General features: G+C 37.4%; 2 protein-coding genes across 5 annotated transcripts; one reads left to right on the top strand and one right to left on the bottom strand.

The window, feature by feature from the left end:
- Positions 1 to 18: 18 nt before the first annotated feature.
- On the bottom strand, positions 19 to 11,889 carry LOC106663776 (gustatory and odorant receptor 22-like). Of its 3 annotated transcripts, none has more exons than XM_024227493.1 (7): positions 11,034 to 11,889; positions 2,121 to 2,383; positions 1,199 to 1,710; positions 865 to 1,146; positions 734 to 805; positions 187 to 276; positions 19 to 126 (listed from the first exon to the last, which is right to left on the bottom strand). In XM_024227493.1, the coding sequence occupies exons 2-7, from the start codon at positions 2,290 to 2,292 to the stop codon at positions 70 to 72; spliced, it is 1,185 nt and encodes a 394-aa protein (XP_024083261.1). In that variant the 5' UTR covers positions 2,293 to 2,383; positions 11,034 to 11,889; the 3' UTR covers positions 19 to 69. The 3 variants fall into 3 exon arrangements, with proteins under 3 accessions (XP_024083261.1, XP_014244354.1, XP_024083260.1); XM_014388868.2 differs by lacking the exon at positions 11,034 to 11,889 and adding an exon at positions 4,744 to 5,048; XM_024227492.1 differs by lacking the exon at positions 11,034 to 11,889 and adding an exon at positions 4,824 to 5,048.
- A 2,928-nt stretch (positions 11,890 to 14,817) lies between these two features.
- On the top strand, positions 14,818 to 22,478 carry LOC106663684 (probable cation-transporting ATPase 13A3). Of its 2 annotated transcripts, XM_014388713.2 has the most exons (21): positions 14,818 to 15,061; positions 16,127 to 16,362; positions 16,419 to 16,606; positions 16,662 to 16,866; positions 16,926 to 16,998; positions 17,058 to 17,189; positions 17,243 to 17,376; positions 17,442 to 17,624; positions 17,687 to 17,875; positions 17,943 to 18,152; positions 18,216 to 18,302; positions 18,384 to 18,564; positions 18,633 to 18,760; positions 18,815 to 18,932; positions 18,989 to 19,134; positions 19,188 to 19,391; positions 19,451 to 19,657; positions 19,726 to 19,949; positions 20,006 to 20,154; positions 21,459 to 21,640; positions 21,968 to 22,478. In XM_014388713.2, exons 1-21 carry the CDS (start codon positions 15,028 to 15,030, stop codon positions 22,100 to 22,102), a joined length of 3,345 nt encoding a protein of 1,114 aa, XP_014244199.1. In that variant the 5' UTR covers positions 14,818 to 15,027; the 3' UTR covers positions 22,103 to 22,478. The 2 variants fall into 2 exon arrangements, with proteins under 2 accessions (XP_014244199.1, XP_014244201.1); XM_014388715.2 differs by lacking the exons at positions 21,459 to 21,640; positions 21,968 to 22,478 and adding an exon at positions 20,230 to 20,934.
- Positions 22,479 to 23,248: the final 770 nt, after the last annotated feature.

Below are 23,248 nucleotides of genomic sequence, written 5' to 3'. Positions count from 1 at the left end.
TCATTATAAAAATAATTCCGTGACAAAAAACCTATAAATAAAAGTGTATTGATGCAGTCTTCCTGTGCCTCAATTGAATTTAAATTGAAGAATGACGATCAGATATGTGATTGTGTTCGAGACAAACTGGAAAAAACAAAATAAAATATAAACCACTTTGTAAATTTTTCAAATACTCACACTCACACTTATGAACAATGAACGATTCATAGTCACAAATCCAGCAAGCTCTATTTCAGGTAAATTGGCCTCTATTGATTTTATCAAAAGAGAAAGCTGCAAACAAATTATACAGTAAAAAACAATTGCAGATGAAATTGTTGGAATTCTGTTTTAACATTAAAAAAAATTGTATGAGAAGAATGTAAGAATTGTATGTTTAGTTAGTTTCTGTGAAACGATAAAAGGCATATCATGGGGAGATGGTGACATTGCGTCAACCTGATGTTAAATCAAACTCCTTCTAACAATAATTTAAGTTGTGAGATTTGCTCCTGCGGTTTGCGGGTTGATAAACCTGTTATTCGATAGTTACCTAACATCCTGGTCTGCCTATCCTCCCTGATTTTTGTAAATAAAGACGCGTTTCGGCATTTCACCATCTTCAGTGTTTGGGTGATATCAGTGAAGTTGTAGTTATTACTGCTTATTACATAATTAAAACTTCTCTCCATGATGATTGGTAATAATCAAACAATAGATTCTATTGCTATGAATGTAATTATACACTAACTTCGTATCGTATGTCTAGAGAGTTTGATGCCAATTTTGTCTTCAGCACTTCTTGGAAGGCGTAGGTCGAAATCTAAAACATCAGCCGATTAGATTTAGCAAGGAATTTTATGAAACGGACTCGCCATTCACCTCTTTTGATCCCTTTTGCCCTGCGTCGCACAGCGTGTAGATTATACAGAGCGATAATGTGCTGGCCGAGAGGTAGCCGATCGCTTTCCAAGAGATGTCCAGCTTAATTATCAACGACAAGGCGTTGTACAGACCCAGGAGGAAAGTCAGGCTGAACGTGAGAAAGATAGACGCTATTATCCCGGATAGGTGGGATCCGAGCCAGGAGCTGAGCGAGCTGAGAGAAATCCAAAGGTGTCTCCACTGACGAAGAAAGGCCGCATTCGGTTTCGTCTCTATGTGCTGAAAGACCGTTTGTAAATATATAAAAATTATTTACATCCGGAAAAAATACCTGTATCAGCCTGACAGTCGATTTCTTAGATAGGCGGTTGATTTCGATGCAGGTGCAGTACCACAGGCCGAGGGCGAGCATGGTGCTGACTATGGTGAACAGGTATGGCATGAGGTAAAGCCATGGGTCGTGGAGTGTCGAGTACTTTTCGAAAACGAGCAGAAGCACGACGCTCGGGATGGTCGAAAAAGAAAACCAACGGATGAACCGTTTCAGGCTCAGCTTCAGTTCATCGCCGAACGTGAGAAACCATTCGTCTTGGAATCTCTTCCACATGTTGATGTACTCGGCCAGCTTAGGACCTTGAGCCCAGTAAGTAAACGGCAAGTGGAAGTGGATGCTCAGATAAGCAAGTATGTGCATGGCGAATATGAGCTCGTCGTAGTTCCTCTGTGCATCCATTAGAGAGTCGAATCTCTTCTTACAGACGAGAAACACTATGTAGGACTGCAGTGCGTAGTTGACAATGCAGTAGATCATCAGCAAGGACATGTACCTCCATTCATACTTACCTGGAAAAACGTAGTATACATCCTCTTTAAAACTATACTTCTTCAGGACTTTAATAATTAATTATTTACAAAGTTAACAGTTATGATTATCTATTCACTATTTTCGAACATATTTTTTCAAGCACGACGAAATTAAATAATGAGATCATATAGCGTCCGATTGCACATTACCAATACATACTGGAATAAAATTTCATGCACACTAACGCGCGCACATTCTGCGTGCACATTTATAATAGAAACCAAAAATTTTTCAATTCGTTCCTATTCATTTTACGTGCACTTGTATACTTTTTGGCCGTATTAACAGGCACGAAGGCAAGCTGCGAAGAACACCTCAAACATCCAACTGCTGTCAAGTTTCAACATTCAGCGCGAGAAGTATGTACTTTATGCTTTCAAATGCTTACCTTTGATTCTCGTTATCGACAGCCGGCCGAACAGGATCAAAATGACAAACATTGGCTTGAATTGTTCGTAGAAGACGTTTTTATCCGAACGAGGATGTTGGGATTTCTTTTCGTCTTCTTGAGGCATCGACACCGTCGGTACAACTGCCGCATGCGGCACGACCTGTCTCATGGCATACTTAACCACCTCCAGCTGGAGATCCCTCTTCCTTTTCTCCAGTATGTCAAATTAGTAATTGGCGTTGATGAACACGATAACAGCTCTGGAAAAAAAGTGATTTGGTGTTGTCGGTTGATCGATCCTTAAAGGAAATAAGTTTTGATAAGACCATTTACAATTGAATAACCAGGAAACAGACTTATTTATTTAAAGAAAACTTGATTTTCAATGTTAGAAGTATCGACCACTTTTTCACTCACGGTCCCTCTGGATCAAGGTGTGGTCTTGAAGAAAATAGCAAATTCAGTTGTTACTGCCACTTTCAAATTATAAATATTTTACAGGTGATCTCAAATTTAAGACCGTCTCAGTCTTAACATTGCCAAGGATCGGCTGAATAATAATTAAATATGTCAAACTGTAGACGTATTTAAGCTTTTGACCTATTTTAAGGTCATCAGGGCAAAAGAAACTTAAATAGTTCTACAGATTGATATATTTAAGTATTTTACAGGTGATCTCAAATTTAAGACCGTCTCAGTCTTAACATTGCCAAGGATCGGCTGAAAAATAATTAAATATGTCAAACTGTAGACGTATTTAAGCTTTTGACCTATTTTAAGGTCATCAGGGCAAAAGAAACTTAAATAGTTCTACAGATTGATATATTTAAGTATTTTACAGGCGATCTCAAATTTCCACGAAGACCGACTCAGTCTTAACATTTCTACGGACTGAGGTTGTTTTGCCCTGATGATGACCTTAAAATATGTCGAAGGCTTAGAGTAACAACTGACCACACCATGATCCAGAGTGTACGTGAGAAAACTTGATGTAAGCAAGTTCCATTAATTTGCTACTATTAATTGGCTAAATATTGATTGAAGAAAAACAAATTGAAACTATGCGCCTTTATGAAACTGTACAGTTTTGAGAAGAATGCATTCGAATCTTTGAGTTTGGAATTTAACCCGGTTTAATTTACAACAAAATATGTTCATAAAATAAAAACAGAAGTTATTCATTTTTATGAAAAACATCCAACGAACAATATTGTAATATCAGTCCCACTTAGAATGTTGTTTGGTCCGAAAAATTACGCAGAAAGCGAGACAAAAAGAGCCACGACTTGGCAAAACAGATTGTTAGGGTTTGATCTGCTGTCTGCAAAATTTTGAAGAGGCTTAGGTCTTGATCACAAACCCGATAACTGAGAGCATATTGTTGTTAACGCACTAAACGTAATTTAACGGCTTCCTTGATAGGTAGTCAACTCCAAACACTTCGCAATGCAAGGGTGAGCTTTAAAACAGTCATCAGAAGGCTTCGAGAGAATAGTCTAGTTTCTAGTCGTAGAAGAGGCATCGAGCAGAAAAGCGACTATTACCAAATCAAGATCTCGCTTGGACACTTGAACAGGAGGGGGGGGGGCTTCACAGATATCAGTTTGGTTTATAGCAATCAGAACCAGATGACCGGGACCGTATATGGAGAAGACATAATAGGAAAAGTCTTGGCTTCATGTGCCAAGGGTGAGTCACAGCTTATTCAAAGACAGTCAGTTAGGTATGGGATGGAATCGTCGCCCATGCCCGTACCGAACTGATTTGATTGCACTAAGGTACATTCAAGAGGTTCTTCTGGAAGCTGTGGTCCCATTCGCTCTATTTATTTGGGACAACTTAAAACCATGTGTTAAACCATGTGCACGTCCGCTCTAGTTGACACCAATTACCAAAAGCCAATTGGCGGATGTAGGGATTACCAGAATGTTTAACATGTTCTCCTGACATGAATCGTTAGAGCCCTTATGGGACTTGATAAAAAGATGGGTAGGACCTTAAAGCCCTGCAAGAGGCCAGAAGAGGTAATACGCGTTATTAAGAACAGCAAAAGCTAGATAATAAAATTGTTTATTAAATTTTAATCTATCCGGCGTTTTGGTGAATTTTCTTTCAAACCATCATAATTAAATAATTTTTATTAAATTCTGAATTTCTGATTAAGTGTAATTTGGTTTACAATTTTTTTGTGTGTGCATGTAGATAATAATGTGCACTATTATCAATAAAATAAAGCAGAAAAGCTTGTCAAACCTATAGATGACCTACATAGTCAAAATTAAAATATGTTTGCATTCATAGTTTCATTTGTTTGTTTCTTCAAATGAGAATTTCAATTACCCGCTTACATATTTCAACTATTCACCAAACAAAGGTGGAACAGATCACACACACACACACACACACACACACACACACACACACACACACACACACACACACACACACACACACACACACACACACTTTACTTGATCTGTAAATTTTACTGGTACCCAGTAAAAGGATCAGCTCCAACGAACCACCCCTATAATAATAATCAAATATAATAATTATTGTCTATAAAAGTTATTTTTTATTTGTGTATGATTGTTATTTGTTAATAAATTGTTATTCATACTTAAATATTTCGCTAGTAAAGTTTTGTTGGGAGCTTTCCGGTCGGATTGAAGTTGGCAGGGTGCCTTCGTTCGTACTCACGTGACGGCGAAGTTGCCAGCCGCTATCCGCAGGCGACTCTGACCGTCGTCGCTTTTTCAACAAAGACGAAAAACGCTTTTCCAGCCATAAATAAAAAGAGAGTCGATGTTTTTCAGACGGCAGGCGGCATGTTTACTTTTCCCGGCGAGGGCAAACAGCCCGTCTTATCTGGCGGGTCACTAATAATTTTCAGCTAATGGATCATCCAGGATAAACTGGTCGAAATCGAGCGTTTGAAATGGCCGATAGAACGGGCGAGGCGAATATAAAAGGGTTAATTTTAAAACCGGGCAGATTAAATCGGGCCAGATAATCAGAAGGTCGTTTCACATCTTTAATAATTTGATATGTTTGCATTGCAAGTCTGTTTAAACTCGAGGGCGTTTTTCTCACTATAAACCCAGAGTCGAATGCGCAAATCTGGAAAAATGACAAAATGTTGTATTAACTATGCTAATCCATTATAACTTTGTCAAGTCACAAAGTGCAAATAATGTAAAGAGTTCCCCACTGAAGATGGCGCAATGCCGAAATGCGTTTGAATAACTTAAAAAAACCCGTGAGTCGAGAGGAACAAACCCAGTAAGTGGCCGTGTGCCGGTTCAACATCAGTTCACCGACACGCAGACCAAAACCCATCATATATTATAACACAGGAAGTCAGGCTACGTTACTTAAAAGGTATGTACCGTTCCTCACTGAAAAGGGTAGTGAGTCGGCGTCTTTGACTCGAGTATGCTTTGCATTGTTGTGCGTATGACCGGCGTGGTACCCTTGGGGAAGCGAAGGATCGGACCACCTAGGCTAGACCTATGGCGTCCCTCGAATGCGTACAGCAGGTGTAGGCTGAGTTCGATAAGAGACTTTTTACCGTAGACAGTGCTCATCTAGGGGGTGGGTAGCAATCCCACTATAAACTAAAACGGCTGTCGGGGCGTTCCCGGAAGTTTCGACGCTAGAGGAGCCTCTACACTCAGAGAGATAGAGTCGCTTTCTCTATCTAGGGAGTATGCGAGGGGGGGACGGGCTGATGTATTTCGGCCCGTTAGCCCCTCGCGTGCGGCGTACGACCCGACGCATAATGCGGGCCCGACCATTCGGAGTGGACAAGCGGAGAGCGTGGTTACCGACCCCTAGGGGCCGGGACACCACCACACCAATGCTGCCGCGATAACACTATTCCGTCGTATGCGGAGGTGCGTCAGCTCTCATCTTGAGAATCAAAACGTCCGATAAGGCCATGAGCCAGGTGCGGACGTTAAAGATCCTCTTGTCTTGTTGACGATGAGTAACCGGGAACGCATGTAGATGCTTGACGCATATCGGTCATCAACGGTGAAAAAGCCATCAAGTCAGGTATTTCTGCAAAATATATTATGGCTTTGTCAGTGAAAGTATGGCAAAAAATATGGTTCAGTTCATCTTTTTGTAGTACGGATCATCCGTATCATCAATACTCCAATTTTGATAGTGCGCTGAGATAATGCCTAAACTAGGTTAAACAAGATCGCAAGGTCTTTTTGTTTTCTAAATTTTTAAGAGGTTCTTCTTAAATGACTCAGTCCAATAGTAAAGGAGCAAAAAATAAAACCTGATTATCTGTTTAGACGACAAAATATGATAGATCGTGTCCACCGAGTCAAGAGTAATACAGTTTTGGTGGACGTCTTTAATGAGACGATAGAGCTGGAAAATCTTACTAAGCCCCGGGTCACCATGTGTTGCAACAACGGAAGCCTGGCCGCCGTCACTCCATCGCACTTCAGAAGAAGGTGATCCACAATCTGAGAAGGCGCCCGACTGCAAGAACAAGCTGGGTCGGGGATAATATTAAAGCGAAAGAGATACTCCGCCAATTTTCTATGTCCTGTCAGGAGTTGAGTAAGCCTGTAGTTCATTCACAGGTGGCTCTTCTGTAAGCGGCATGAGACCGATGGAAAAAATTCCCTGTTCAGTCGTCCCTGAATAGAGTTACACAAAATTTTTTCCCATCTAGCCAAGCCATCTCTTAACTGATATGCAAATGGCGGGAAGCAGCCTTAGCGCAGTGTTTCTTCTGTCTGTACTCTTATCCGGTGCGTGTGCTTTTTTAAGAGGCAGTGCCCTGACATGAGTCCAACCTGGTTCGTCTTTCGGCTGCCTCATACCTTGGCATTGTTCCACCAGGTTTTGGGCTCATTAAAGATCCTTGAAGGTATCCCCCGGATGTCGCCTCGCCCAAGGTGGATGTGATTATCCTGTTCCTTATGCCCTTTTCCACCCTTTGGCATATCTTTACCGAAACTCCCCTTAGGAAGCCAAAACAACGACCGATTGTTGACCGACCTGACCTGACTCAAGCATGCCGAAACCGCATGATTTGTTAAAACAACAATAATTAACTTTCAAAAATAAACTATATCATTTATGAATGACGGGCATGTCGAAACCTGTCTGAAAGACAAAATCCTGCGATATGAGATACGTCAAGATGATCGGAGAGCATCGGGTTACTGAGATGTCTTTAGGCTTTTCTATTACTTAGTATATATAGCTATATTTAAGCTGGATTGTAATAATAATAATTCAATCTTTTCACCACAGAAGATTCAGGGAAGTAGATTCGAAAAAAATTTGACTGATCTTCGCTGACGATGGACGACGAGAGAAAAGAGGAACATCAATTGCAGATATTGATATGGATTCTTAATGTCGGAAAATTTATATTTTTCAAGTTGATTTTCTCCATCGGCCTTAATTCAAACGCAAAACTTAATATCTTATTTCACAGTATCCCACAGTATCACAGTGATTCCCAAGAGGGCGAATCAGAGTCGGCATTAAATCCGATGGAAGTTCATTTAAGTCCCAAGGCGTCCCTTATATTGAAATCGATGATAGATTGTGCCGAAGTTTGCCTTAATAATGATGGGAATATCCCCGTCTTTTCTGTTTTTCGAGATTTTTTATTTTTTATTGGCGTATCTCCTCTTGGTGAAAAACAAATTCCAAGGACGCATGGACGTAAGATAAAACCGACCTGTTTTTCCTTAAAACCCCACCAAGTTTAGAATATTTATTATGGATTTTCCGATTAAAATTAACATAATTTCTAAACATTTGTGTTTAAAAATTATATATTTAACAGAAGAAACATAACATATTAATCTAATTTACGTATTTTTGGAGTAGTATGTTGGCTCACGGGATGGTTGAGTCAATTAAAATCATCGTTTTTTAAAATATTTCTATTCTTATGATCATCTTAGTGATAATCTCCTTGTTGATTTGTAACTGGGTCGTTTTCGGTCTTTCATGTTCGCCCATTCTCCCTGGTTTGGTCATTCAGACGCTTTTCAGGCTTTCGCGATTTTCAATGGCTGTTTTCTTTGTTTACAACCACTGACTCATCATTGTTGAGCTTTCTTGGCCATCTGGATTTGAGACGATCTGCACTCTTTAGAGATAAAGAGAGAATGGGAGTGAGTGTGGCTGAGGAATGAAAAGAGAGTGAGTGAGCAGAGATAGTGAGAGAACGATAATGATAGCGTGCAAGAGTGAAAGAGAATTAAAGGGAAGGAAGAAAGTGAGTGAGAGAGAGAAAGAAAGAGAGAGAGAGAGAGAGAGAGAGAGAGAGAGAGAGAGAGAGTGAGTGAGCGAGAGAGTAGAGATAGTGAGAGAACGAAAGTGATAGCGTGCAAAAGTAAGAGAGAATTAAAGGGAAGGAAGAAAGTGAGTAAGTGAGTGAGTGAGAGAGAGAGAGAGAGAGAGAGAGAGAGAGAGAGAGAGAGAGAGAGAGAGAAAGCGCGAAAGAGAGAGTGAGTAAGCGAGAGAGAGAAAGAGAGAAAGAAAGATATGAAAGAGAGAGGGGTGATTTGTAATGAAGTAGTTACACTTATGAAGAAAGATATTTCAAACGTTTAAAAAGTACGATAGGTAAGGATGCCACACTCCATATTTATTTTTTGCGAAGAATCTGGCACACAGTTTATCTCGTTTTTACACTCTCGCAGATAGGGCTATCTATGACTATTTATAATCAGTAGTTGACATTTGTTTAAATCAATTATTATGTAATTGGCCGTATAAATTGTGTAAGCCGATTATAAAAATGTAATAGTTTTATATAGCTCGATTATTAAATGGTCAATGTGATCCTCATTTTCAATTATTTTGAAATTTTGTTATTTACTTCTAGCAGGGCAAGAATCATTGAACAAAACTTGACATTTTAACCTGAAACAAAGAGAAAAAAGTGGTTTCCGGTTGATAACAGTTTTGTAAAAATTACGTATCAGCTGTTTTTTTTATTTTTGTGTCTATTTATCATGGTGGTAATTTGCCAAGGAATGTCCTTGAATTTCTTTTTAAATTCAGACTTTTTCTCTTACTGAATAGTTCAAACAATTAATTTAATCTGTCTGTTAGGTTTCGTGGTCCGATTGACCAAATAAATTCTTTTCAATTAATTAAGGCTTTGGTTGAGATAAAAAAAGTCAGGGTCACGAGCGGGATTCGAACCCACCCACCCAGCGATCTTCGGCTAGATACGCCGCTGCTCTACCACTTGAGCTATCGTGACCTCGATCCGGACACTAACTTCCCATCTCAACCCAACTTTTGAATTTTCCCTTCTTTTTGCCAATTTTTATCTCAACCAATACCTTACATAAAGATTAATTAATTGAAAGAAGTTATTTGGTCAATAGGACCACGAACTTTAATGGATCACGGTGGGTTGAGATGGGAAGTTGGTGTCGGAGGGGGTAGAGCAGCGGCGTATTTAGCCGAAGGTCGTGGGTTCGAATCCCGCTCGTGACACTGACTTTTTTATCTCGACCAAAGCCTTAATTAATTCAAAATAATTAATTTAATTTTTAGTTATACATGGTTTGGAGTTTAGTCATTCGAGTGCAAAAAATTAGTCATATTTGTTTTACATCCTTGCTCAATGCTTTATTGCAAAAAGAAAAAATGTCTCACTTTGCACAAAAATTATTTAACTTATGTTAAAACTCAGATTGTATTCGATTTTCACTTTATCTGTGTGCTCTTGAAAAATAAATCGAAATTCGGTTTGTTTTGACGATATCCACTGTGCACAATCGTAAGATAATCCGTCCGCTTTCAAAATAAACCACTTTCCCCCGGGGGCGGAAGACCATCTCCGCCCCAAGTGAAAGGCGAATTTGCGGAAAGTTCCATAATAGATTCTCGAATTATGAAAGCGGGTTTTTGGCTAAAATAATTCCTAATCACGTCGTATCTCCGATAGTAAACAGTAGCTAATGGACGTCTTTATCTTAAGATAACGTCGATCCCTACGATCCGAGCCGGGGCTCTCCTCAGTCTAGTCAAAGATGCCCTGATAGAATTGTACGCCGTGCCGAATCGTGCTGGAATTTCGGGGAATATGACCAAGGCGAGAAAATTCGGTGAGTCGAATACAAAATCACGCCAATTTCCAACATACCAAAACCAGAAAACAAACTAAAAATATAGAAACATTCAATATTGCCACAGTAATTCAGGGTTCAAATATGAAAAAAATATGTTAGAATTTAAAATTGGTTCCTATGTATTTTTTTCCGTACAGTAATTACTGAAAAGTAATATTCCCGATCGATACTTTAAATGACTAATAGATTTATTTTATCAATATTTTCTTCGATGTTATTTGAAGAGAAAATTCGGTGAGTCGAATACAAAATTATGCCAATTTCCAACATACCAAAACCAGAAAAAAAAACTAAAAATATAGAAACATTCAATATTGCTACAATAATTCAGGGTTCAAATGTTAAAAAATATGCTCGAATTTAAAATTGGTTCCTATGTATTTTTTTCCGTACAGTAATTATTGAAAAGTAATATTCCAGATCGATACTTTAAATGACTAATAGATTAATTTTATCAATATTTTCTTCGATGTTATTTGATGAAAAAATTCGGTGAGTCGAATACAAAATTACGCCAATTTCCAACAGACAAAATTTAAAAAAATGAATAAAAATATAGTAACGTTCAATATTGCCACAGTAATTCAGGGTTCAAATATGAAAAAAATATGTTAGAATTTAAAATTTGGTTCCCATTTATTTTTTTCCCTGTAATTATTGAAAAATAATATTCCAGATTCGACTATTTTAAATTATTAATAGATTAATTTCATCAATATTTTCTCCGATGTTAGATAAACTATTTGCTGACATAAAAAGGATAAAAACTTACATCATAATGGCCATATACTCGTATATTTTTAATTATAATTGTCGACGTAATGATTTTTACATGTAAACAACATTTAACCTTGCACTCTTTACCGCTTTGCATCATAACAACACTTCCTAAATTGCGTTATTGCTTATAATTCATACTAATTAATTCCAATTATTTTTTTAATAATGAATCCATTGGCTTAGTATGTTATAAATAAAACGAGATTTTATTTGACGTGAAATATAAGATATTTATATTTTCGGTACTGAAAAATCCGCAGATGATCATTGCACTGCTATTTGCTTGTAAATGAATGAATTAATGTAAATTAATTTGAAACTATAAAGAAATCAATATTTGTTGTTAGGAAAATGGCTATAGTCTCTACAGAATCGGAAAATACGAAAAAGTCCAACTATCAATTTAGAAGTACAATAAGAATTTCTTAATTTTCAGTGAGGAAAAAGATAAGTTAGGGTTTATTAGTTCGTTTCCTCCATGTTTTTCTGTAATAATTATCTTAAAATAGTATTTCACATCAATACTTTAAATGACGAAAAACCATTTTGATCAATATTTTCTTTGATGAAAATAAATCATCATTTGCTGTCATACATACAATAAATATCTACATCACATACTTTGTAATGATTTTACATAACAAACAATTATTACAACTTTATTATTATTATTATTTTTTTTTAATGTGATAACAATTTTCTGAACAGCAATGCTGGAGATTTAATTATTTCCTTTATCATTGCACTCATTTTACACTGTAGATTTTATTTATTCATAGAATTACTTAAATATTTTCTTCTCAGCATCTGAAAATAGTAAAGCAAACCCATTTATTTATTTTTTTTGTACAACAGTATTTATTTGAATGTACCACAAGTTAAATTGTTTATGTTGTATATATTGTATATATTAAAAATGAATTAAAACAAAATCTGGTAATTTAACAAAAAAATAAGTAAAACAAAATAAAATAAACATTCAATTAATTAAGGTTTTAAGTTGAGATAAATTGGTCAAGCGGACCACGAAAAATAGTGAATTTAATAAAATAAACAATCTAGCACTAGAATCAATGATCCTTGTACGCTAAGCCCACTGCCCATTAGGTCTCGATGACTTTGATCTCTTGGGAGGATAATTGAAAAGTACGGGATATTAAGTTTAGGACTAAGGGATTGTGGTGAAATGTATTTGTGGAATTTTGTGTACCGGGATTTTACGACATCTTTCATAAGATCGTTATGTATTATATAATCGTATACATAGAAGGATGTTGGATTGGGAAATCTGTATTCGACGGTAGTTCAAATGTTTGATTGATCCCCGAAATTACTTTACTGCGCATTGTATATCGGTCATTTGTTGCGAAGCGACATTTTTTTATCGTTTGTCTAATCGTCGTGAGAATGTTGTGTTCAGTCTAGCCAATCGTTGGCAATGCTGGGACGGTCGGTCTTCAGGGAAATTTGTGATCGCCTGTAAAAAGCTTAAATATGTCAATCCGTGTAGACATATTTAATATTGTTTTGCCCTGATGATAACCTTAAAATAGGTCGAAAGCTTAGCAGTGACAACTTGCTTTCTTCTTTAGGACAATACCTTGATCCAGAGTCGGCAGATTTATGATCATTTATTTTTATTTTCCAATCTTGTCAACCAGGTTGCTCAAATTTTAAGTTTTCTGGTCGATGCTTCAATGTCAAGTGTCAGAGACAGTGATGTCTACGAATGTCACTATATTTTTCTTGTTCTACGGGGGTGCGCAACAGTAGAGGTCATATCAACTGAGGTGGGTACCGTGTTTGCCGCTGGACACTACCTTAGAGTGATGAGAGTCGAGTAAACGCTTTACCTCTTGCGGCCACTGACATCCTATCACTCTGATAAAGCAGACTGCATTGGTCCTAGAACGCTTCCCTGAAGAACACCAGCCTTTATTTTTAAAAAGCAGATTAGCAGAAAAAACAGTTGATATTTTTCGACTCAGGTCCTCTTATTCGTTTTATATCTGCTTAAAACGTGTTACAACACATTTCCTATATTTAGGGATGGTTAAGGATGATCTGGTTCACAGATGATATCGGATTATGGTTTAAAAGTTGGACGGTAAAGCTAAACACTCAAGATCCAATCTGGCTTGCTTCACCTCCAAAAGACAAATACGTTGGATAAACTGTTCAGGTTGGAGGATATAGATTGAGGATAAGGTTTTATCGGAAAATCAAAGGATCAGGGTTCATCTCGGTCTCATGGATTTTTCTTTCTTTGCAAGATTTTTCCAATAGATGATGGCATCAATATTACGTATGAAACATCTGAATAAAATGTCATCATTTTGAATACCAGTGTTGAGTCAAGATGGCTTCTCCTGCCTTTTGAGACAGCTCCAAAGTTTGAGGATATTTTGCTCCAATTGCTAAGCCCCGTCCGGTCGAAAATCCAAGGCAATGGAATACCAATATGTGATTGGGTATCAACCTAGAAAATCTTTTTTAATCACTTCAAGCTTAAAGTTCATCATAAGGCTTCAACTGGGAATGAACTTTAAACTTGAAATCCGGATAATTGAAAGCCATAAATTGTGAGAAAGTTTAAACAACATGCTCACCCTAACACAGAAAATTATAGAGAAGCATAAAAACAACATTGACGATGCACTAAACTACACTTGTACCTATCTATCTAGGTAAGGTATAATTTGTATTTTGTTTCTACGAGTGACTGGAAAAGGTTTAGAGATGGTTAGGGATGGTTATGGCATAGCTCAAATAAACTGTTTTAGTTTATTCACAATTAAAGCTCTTAACAATATGTAAAACCAGTGCCAAATTAATAATAAATATATACAGACTGTTGTATTTGCCTTTGATGATGCTTTTCACAAAGTATTGCTATTCCAAGCTATTCCAAGTAAATAAAACACTGCTGGATCTAAGGGCATACAATTTCAATTCTTGATTGATGAGTGCCACCGAAGAACCACCTCAACCATAAACAGAAGAGGAAAAAGTGTTCCTTGGTACAACTGGTCGTTTTATGTTTGATCGCCAATTGACAGGGTTGAATTTGAATGAACAATAGAAGAACATAAGAAAATTGGAATTGATTGCGAGATCACACCAAAAAATTATGAACAACAGTGAAAATCTAATTCAAAATTCAATTAATTAAGGTTTTTAAGTTGAGATATTTATAAAGCGGAGCACGAAAAATAGTGAATCTAATTCAAAATCTTAGTTAAGTAAAAATATAAAAAAATTAATATACGACCAATCTGTCAAAGCTAAACCTTCAAATAACATGAAGTTGTTGCTTATCTGTTGAAATGAAATTCTTTTCCTATCATTTATAGCGAACTTGGGTATCATTTCTTATGTTGGGATCTCACGGTTTAGCCTGTTATCAGACGCGTTTTTGTTGACATTTTCACGTCTTGTGCGAACTGTTTGGGTGTTTTGTATTGTTGTTTTTAATAATCTTGTATTTGGTTAGGGCCGAGATTGTATGAGGATCGGTCGAAAATGCGTTTCGCTTCTCAGCGCAAACAAAAGGCGCGATGCGCGCGCGCGCGCGCACACACACACACACACACACACACACACACACACACACACACACACACACACACGCACACACTCTCTCTCTCTCTCTCTCTCTCTCTCTCTCTCTCTCTCACACACACACACACACACACACACACACACACACACACACACACGCACGCACACACTCTCTCTCTCTCTCTCTCTCTCTCTCTCTCTCTCTCTCACACACACACACACACACACACACACACACACACACTCGCGCGCGCACGCACAAAAGATTGGAAATGGTCGGACGTCGCATTTCAACCGACACGACAACCGACGAGTTGATATCGTCTGACGTTTGAAAATACCGCAGTCGTGACGGCTTACCCGACCGGTTTCGGCCGAGGCCTTCCGCAGAACTGGAAGGAGACCGGCACCGAGTCCTCCCAGGCATGTCGCAGTATGGAAATCGAAACCGACGACTCTGTGAGTATTCCATGTCAATTTTTGAGGACGGAAAATCATGATATTTAAACAAAAAAAAATCACTTTTTTTCCGATGAAGAGGCTCTCGTGTTTGCGCAATCAGTATCTTTGTACCTTTTGTCAAATCGATTATTACAATTTTGTAATTAAATATTCTTATTTTGAATCATTCAGCTGATAAGTTCTGGTATCTACGTTGAACGTTTGATTATTGAAAAATTTAAATATATTAAACATTCGGCAATAGGGCAATGTATTACGTTATATTCTTTTTATTTTACTGATTTTATTAATTGTATTAATTTACTCAATTTTGTAAAAGCCCTGCCTATCGTATTTCATATTAGTTTCTAGCTTTAAAAATTGGACTGTATAAACTCGATCTTATTACAGTAGTAATGATCTGATAATCAAGCGACTGATAAAGAAATGCAATAAACAACAATATACTCATATTGATATTAATTAATAATAATTTATTAGAAACCCAAAAATAAAATTTGGCAAAGCTCGCTTAAAGTCAGAATCTCGATTTTTCCCTGTTTTGTCCTTGATGAACTGTTCTAGGCCGAAGACATAGGCATGCGTGGTTTTGAAATGTCGCGTTGACCTTGTTAAGATATCTCTTTCAAAAATTTGTGCAAACTGACAAAGCATGGACGTCGTACGCTTTTATTGTCGACACGATTGTCAACATTAAAAAAGCGAAACAAGACTGAAGATGGGAAATTGAACATGTGCGATGCCCAAATGACGACTTGTATTGACACAACCAGATAACTGAAGATTTCGACTTCCTCACAGGAGTGTAAAAAAACTATCGTGATTACGAAAATCAAACAAATTACAATCAAATCAATTGCTTCAGTACACATGGGAAAAACTGGCTAGTAGGTTTTAAGGCTATCAGTACAAAAAATATCAGGATTTAATCAATTGTCCCATTTCTTCACTAATAAACCCCCATCAACCTTCTATATTTTTTTATACAATTTTATTGAAATTCTCATCCGCTGTTGACAACGACAAAAAGGAAAAGGTTTAATAATAAAGGATTAATTATAGACCGCTGGGAATATGAACCGTTTTATGACGGTTCGTCTCAGTCTCTCGACACGGGAGCCGGCAAAGTCAAGTGCAAGGCGTACAAGACGTCAAAGTCCCAGATGTTCGTGCTCTACGTACTTTACATCTTGTCGTTGGGTATTCTCTACCTTTTCGTCCAGTGGTATCCCCAACTGAAAGCCATCTTGGGATATCGACGTGCACTTTTGCAAGACGCAGACACCATACTCGTCAAGGTAAAGAGGTAGATTTTGTACTATTTCTTAATAAGCTAACTTACATTTCTGGACAGGACAAGCTCGGAAAAGTAACGATGTGCCCGGTCGTGGACAAACCCGAACGGCATTTCGACTACCAGCTCCAGAGGTACGTGTGGCACGTACAAACCACCTCGTTCATCTTACTGGTCGGAAAGACAGGCTCTTTGAAAAATCTTATAAGTTCTGTGCAGGGTATCTCGCAAGAACAGAGGAATATCGAGTGAGTTTCAACGCGTCTACTCAGTATCTCGTTTACTGTCATATCTTTCTTGCAGTATCGAGACGTACGGGAGCAATGAAATAAAACTTCAGGAAACGTCGGTTTGGAAGCTGCTCATCAACGAAGTACTGAACCCGTTTTACGTCTTCGAAATTTTAAGCATAATACTGTGGACGTTCGACGAGTATTACCATTACGCTATTTGCGTCGTGATCATGTCCGCCTCGGCGATAATGGTCCTTCTTTACAACACAAAACGGGTAAGAGTAATCTAAGACGCTGTAACGTCAGTATAAATCATTCCAGATGGTCTTTCCAGCAAAACAATATGTTGAAAAAAATGGTAGCACCTCCTAGAGACGACTACGTTATTGTCCTTGATGATAAAGGAAGTGAGTCACGACTTCTTTAAAATAAGTAAACAGTGCATTTAATGTTTTGACATGTACAGCACTGCAGTTGATCAGTTCGTCGGAGCTGGTTCCTGGCGATATAATTTCCATTCCGAAGCAAGGCTGCCTCATGACATGTGATGCCATGCTCGTCACTGGGTCTTGTATCGTGAACGAATCTGTTTTGACAGGTAATCTACTTTCTAAACTCTCACTGACTTGCATTACACAGCCGATTTTTCAGGTGAGAGTGTTCCCGTAACGAAAATCCCTCCTCCGCATACAGACGAAGACTACGATCCAGGGATCCTCCACGCTAAGCACACGCTCTACTGCGGTACCCAGATAATACAGACTAGGTACTACAATCATGATAAAGTATGTATTAAGGAAATAATTGTTTTCCAAACATTTATTAACGCTGACCTTGTTTGGACCTTCAGGTTTTGGCATTAGTGGTTCGCACCGGCAGCATGACTGCGAAAGGCCAGCTTGTTAGATCAATAATTTTTCCTAAAGGATTCGGTTTCGACTTCTACAGGGACGCTATCAAATACATAATCGTAATGTTTTTCATATCTCTGGTCGGCGTTATCTGCTCAATGTATCTCTTTATAAATCATGGAGTGAGTTTGTCTTGTTATGATTGCAAAAGCAAAAGCGTTGACTTTTTTCTAAAAATTTGCAGTCAGACTGGGAGACAGTGTTGCTTAGAAGTCTAGATATAGTTACAATCGTAGTGCCTCCTGCTTTACCAGCTGCTATGACTGTGGGGACGATGTATGCTCAAAATCGTCTCAAGAAGAAAGGAATCTTTTGCACTTCACCGCCTAGAATCAATGTCGCTGGAAAAGTAAAACTAGTCTGTTTCGATAAGGTAAATGGCTGCTCAATATGTGACGATTGTATAGGGTTCAGCAAACAATAAATTGTTTTAATTACAGACGGGTACACTGACCGAAGAAGGTTTGTCCGTTTGGGGAGTGTTGACGTCTGATGGGCGTTCCATGATCGAAATAGAAGAAAAACCAGAATCTTTGCCGATCATGTCGCCGCTACTTCACGCGATGGCGTCCTGTCACTCCCTTACAAAAATAGAAGGAGAGCTTTGCGGCGACCCTTTAGACCTCAGCATGTTCAAATCGACGGAATGGGTACTGCACACCAATCACACAAACAAATTTGACGCATTATAAATAAATATTTTTGGAAAATAGGACCTGGTAGAGCCCGGATTGGAGGTGAACAGATTCGACCAGCTGACGCCGACCATCGTGAAGCCGATGCGGTGGCAGTTTGTAAATGTTAGTAGTTGGAACTAGGTAATGCATAGGTGTCTGGCTTAAAAACTGACATTCGCAAACGGAAAAAATTCCTTGTTGCAGACGTTAGATCACACTGCTTCTATTAACGTGCCGTTGGAGATAGGTATCGTCCGTCAATTCCATTTTAATTCAAATGTGCAGACCATGTCTGTTATAGCGCGACAGCTCGCGGCTAAGAACTACACATTTTATACCAAAGGAGCTCCCGAAAGGGTTTTGAGCATGTGCAAGCCTAAGTCTGGTAAATTTTAAAATTACGGCAGATCTTAAGATTACGGTAAATAGTAAAGCTAATGCTGTCTTTTAAAGTGCCCAGCAACATTACAATCACTCTATCATATTACACGTCGGCTGGATATAGAGTCATTGCATTTGCATACAAGGAGCTGCCGGCTAGGATGAATTGGCTTCAAGTGCAACGTATCCAGAGAGAACAGGTATAAATTGTCAAAGCAAAAACATAATCAAACATAAACCTATTATTTTTAAAGTTGGAAAACGATTTGGAGTTTCTCGGACTTCTTATAATGAGGAACACGCTGAAGGAACAATCTGCACCGGTGATAAGACAGTTGCAGCAGGCTAGGATCAAGTGCCTCATGCTGACCGGTGAATGTCTGTGTAAAGTTGTAAAAGAATTTCTAAACAAGGGGTTGAATTTGCAGGAGACAACATGTTGACCGCTGTGAGTGTGAGCAGGGACTGCGGACTGCTCCTGCCATCGACGCCTTTGTCTCAAGTGGTCGTGACGACCACCGAGCCCCGAACTGTCAAACTTCATCCTCTTCATTCTTCCTCCGAACACGTTGAAGTACGTGTTTTTCTCCATTGTGTTTGCTCATAAACTGAAAAATCTCGTTTCAGATCGACGCTTCTTCGTCGTTGGCAGTGGACGGCACCACTTGGACCGAGTTGAACGAAAATTTTCCAGGTCTGGTGCCTCAAGTCGCTACGAGGAGTGTCATCTTCGCGAGGATGTCGCCGCAGCAGAAAGCCCACGTCGTGGAGACGCTCCAATCTTTGGATTACATTGTCGCCATGGTCGGCGACGGTGCCAACGATTGCGGGGTAATTACTTTTCGAAAATAACACCTCTCATTATACGACTTACACATGTCTTAACACAGGCGCTTAAAACTGCACACATCGGTATATCGATTTCTGCAGCAGAAGCTTCGATCGCCGCCCCTTTCACATCGTCGACACCGGACGTTACATGTGTACCAACACTTATACTTGAAGGAAGATGTGCCTTAGTCACCAACTTCGGTTTATTCAACTTCATGGCTATGTACAGCCTCATCCAATTTACGTCAGTATTAATATTATATCTGGTAAGGATAATTGATAAATAGACGCAGATAATTGACTTTTTGACACTCATAAGTCGTTTAACTTTCAGGATGGAATCGAACTCGGTACGATGCAATTTCTCTATGTGGATCTTGTCATCACGACGTCTTTGGCAGTGGTCATGGGCAGATCCAAACCTTCGGACGTTATCGTGCCGCAGAGGCCTATAAGTACGCTCATCTCTCCGTCCAACATCATCCCTCTCTTTCTTCAGGTCGGGCTTTCGAGCGTGATACAGGTTATCAGCCTCCACTTGCTGCGGACGGAGCACTGGTAAACCGTTCACATCCGACTCGTGATGGACATCGCTAAATCGTTCATTATTTTAGGTTTCGTCCAATAGAAGTCGATTTTGGCAACACGGAAGTCCTTTGCTGGGAGAACACAACTATTTTTATAATCAGTTGCTTTCAATACGTGATTATTTCGGTCGCATACTCCAAGGGGAAACCGCACAGAGAATCGATTTACAACAATTGTAAGTTGGAAATGGATTTATCGAATTTATTTTGTGGCAGGTATTTTGCTTCGGTTTTCAATTGCATATATATAGAAAAAAGCTGAAGATGACGAGAAGCCTAAACGCACCTGACAGACCGAAATAGAATTGGACACGATCAACCTACAGGCTCATCACAACGCAGACCCCAAGAGGAAATCTCTTAATTTTTAATTCCTGCCTATTTATAAATGTATATTATATTTATGTCAATTAGTTTATAGATATTTTGGTCTAACTGTAACTCATTTAAAAAAAATCCATCTTAACCATCCGTAATTTAAAAAATCTTATTTTTGTACCTTGGAGGGTAAAAGCTGTTATAAAGTATAACAAATTTCCAGAGGCTATCCAGTCTTCTGATTGATTTTATGCTTAAAACAAGAAGACAAAAATATTGGCTTTTAGTTCTAGTTTAAGCTTTGGTGAAATTGACCAACATGCATTTTTTTGTGACATTAATTTTACAATCATAGCAATGCCCCGAACATGTCATTTGAGGATACACATACATATATTTACAACTATTTCCATACATGGTCCCATTTGATAGAGAAAATTATGAATATTATTTTTCCAATTACCCACTTCATTATTTGATTACTATTCCTCAGAAAGAAGTCTCAGAAACATTTTGGATTGGTCCACTGCCCAAATTAATGCAGTATTCTCAAGTCTGTCATAGAGATTTTTTTTTCGGTTTTTTGGGTAGAATTTTCCCATTTTCTTCACACAAATGCCAAACTTTAAAAATAACGTGAGAGTAAATTAGGGAAATTAGTTTTAATAATTTAATTTAACGTGCCATATTGAGGTCAATTTATATTTTAAAAAACTATTATGATGTGAGCTGAATTTTGAACTTCTGTGCAAAATTATTCTTTGAAAATTGTCCACTTAATTATTGCCTGAATAAATTCATTTTCTGGGCCCAATTAAACATGAAGTTGTATACCTAAAAATTCATATTTTCAGTTCTGTCACTGGTATATTGTGGTATATATTGTCAGTTTATGTTTTGTGATAGAATTTTCCAATCCCCTACATTTATTGTCTAATTTAAACAAATAAATGAAAAATTGGAACAATAACATGTGAGACTATATTAAAGAAATAAGTTATAACAATTTTATGCAGTCAAGTTTATCCAAACAAGCAGTTGTGTTTCCAAAATTTTACTGATCTTTTCTTGGTGCAGATTTTATCAGTCTAATTATTTTGTGATAGAATGATGATAGTTCATTTTGCCAATTTATCTGAAGTAACTGTAAATTTTGTTTCAGTTCTATTTATGATCACTGTCATAGGGTTGATTGTTTTCAATATCACCCTTCTCTTTGTGCCGTTCCACTTGCTGACAGAGTATTTCGAGTTGGAAAACTTTTTATACGACGACACAGTCAAATTCAGGCTGGTACTCCTCGGTTTAGTAATAGTGAATCTGGTCATTTCCCTAATAATTGAGGTAAGACCTTTTGCAAATTACTTTAAATCAAGCAGAAGAAAACCCATTTATATTGACCAGTGCACAATAATGTCATGTATATAAATCAAGACTAAAATTGTATATATTTAAAATATTTTATTTTTTTAAATTCATTTTTAAAAATTATAGATGGTATTATTGTGGGTTGACATTTTGTACATTGATAATATTTGTTACTACTTAATACAGTCTTTTTTCCAGTAGATCTGCATGTTCCTTTGAACCTTGATATTTTCCTTTTTCCCAATAAATAATTAAAAAATTGTTGTTAGATTCATCTCTGTAACTGATTTACTGATTTTCCAGCATACCGTTACCAATTCGTTGTGGTTGAAGTGGTGTGTCAATAAGATCCGTAGGAAGAAAGTATTTAAAAATAAGTATAAAATAGTCGAGACACAGATTTTGACCTCCAGGTTTTGGGACCCGATGAGTGTTTAGGCAATTTTAAAAAGTCATCTTGTTCAATTTTGTAATAATATTTATTATTCAAATATTGCTCTGTTAAAATTGAGAATGTATTATTTTTTAATGGAAACTGTCAAGTATTATCCTTCAGTCAATATTAAATGTACATTTTTTATTTTTTTTTAACTGTGTTATAAAAGACTTTATTAATATTAATTTATTTTAATCATCACTTCTATAAAATTTATTTTGTATAAAATCTATGCAATTATTTAAAAAACAAGCTCATTATGTTTCTTTTTTTTATTTAATGGAAAAAAGGAGATACGGTTTGAACTGTGATCAACAAAGTATTTTTCATCTTCATGAATCAAAACACATTGTATTAAAACAAAAACATTGTTCATTATTTATCAACCTTCTCTACCACAAATCACCGGCTGAATTACAATTAAAAACGCAAAACAAATAGTCCAGTTTAAATAATACAGTTAAGAATATCAACAAAAAAGCAAACTTTTTCCATCAATGTTTTATTTTTGATTATGCAAAATAATCATGACAATTTATTTTAACAATGTAAGAACATTCAGGAAGGACATTATATTAGGACTTGCTTGACACAATTATTAATAATTTACAAGGCTCACAAATATGAGCATCTTTTTATATTATTGAAGAATAATGAAGTTATGATTTATATTTACAGCAAACTAAATCAACCATTTGATAATTCTTTATTTTTATTAACTCTACAATATTGTATTTGCAGTATGTTACAACTACCTTCAATGCAGTAACACGTAACAATGAAATAAGTACAAAATTAAAAACTAGAGTGGAGAAAAAACCCATTGCTAGTACCCAATGATGCCAAAATGTGGTCTGATTAATTAATACTTGTGTCAATATTATTTTCACTGTCACTGTGCAGGAGTCTCACAGCCATAGTCTCTTCAGTCGGCGAGGAAGGTTCAAGAGAATGCGAGTTTTTGGGTAGGCTGATTAATGAGTTTTGGATGGGGAGGGTTTTGTGAAATTTGTGGTAACAGATTTCCTTTTGAAGACAGGAATATTTAAGTCTGTATGTGCATATACATTCAATAAATAAAATGGAGATCAAGGAATTTTTGTAGGATTAAGGATTGGGCGGTTTGAATGCGGCAGATGTTGGAAGCT

The sequence above is a fragment of the Cimex lectularius genome, unplaced genomic scaffold (genome assembly GCF_000648675.2).
Source record: "Cimex lectularius strain Harlan isolate CLEC.00 unplaced genomic scaffold, Clec_2.1 scaffold116, whole genome shotgun sequence".
NCBI classification, from domain to species: Eukaryota; Metazoa; Arthropoda; class Insecta; order Hemiptera; family Cimicidae; genus Cimex; species Cimex lectularius.
This window is presented reverse-complemented; position numbering and strand designations above follow the sequence as displayed.

Bases quoted from the DNA above. Each gene is read 5' to 3' on its own strand.
- LOC106663776 (XM_024227493.1), bottom strand. From the start codon at position 2,292: ATGAGACAGGTCGTGCCGCATGCGGCAGTTGTACCGACGGTGTCGATG. The intron at 1,711-2,120 runs GTAAGCATTTGA...ACGTTTTTCCAG, and splicing joins GTCGATAACGAGAATCAAAG to GTAAGTATGAATGGAGGTAC. The intron at 806-864 runs GTGAATGGCGAG...CTGATGTTTTAG, and splicing joins GGCAAAAGGGATCAAAAGAG to ATTTCGACCTACGCCTTCCA.
- LOC106663684 (XM_014388713.2), top strand. From the start codon at position 15,028: ATGTCGCAGTATGGAAATCGAAACCGACGACTCT. The intron at 16,607-16,661 runs GTGAGTTTCAAC...TCTTTCTTGCAG, and splicing joins CAAGAACAGAGGAATATCGA to TATCGAGACGTACGGGAGCA. The intron at 18,153-18,215 runs GTACTGCACACC...TTTGGAAAATAG, and splicing joins TGTTCAAATCGACGGAATGG to GACCTGGTAGAGCCCGGATT.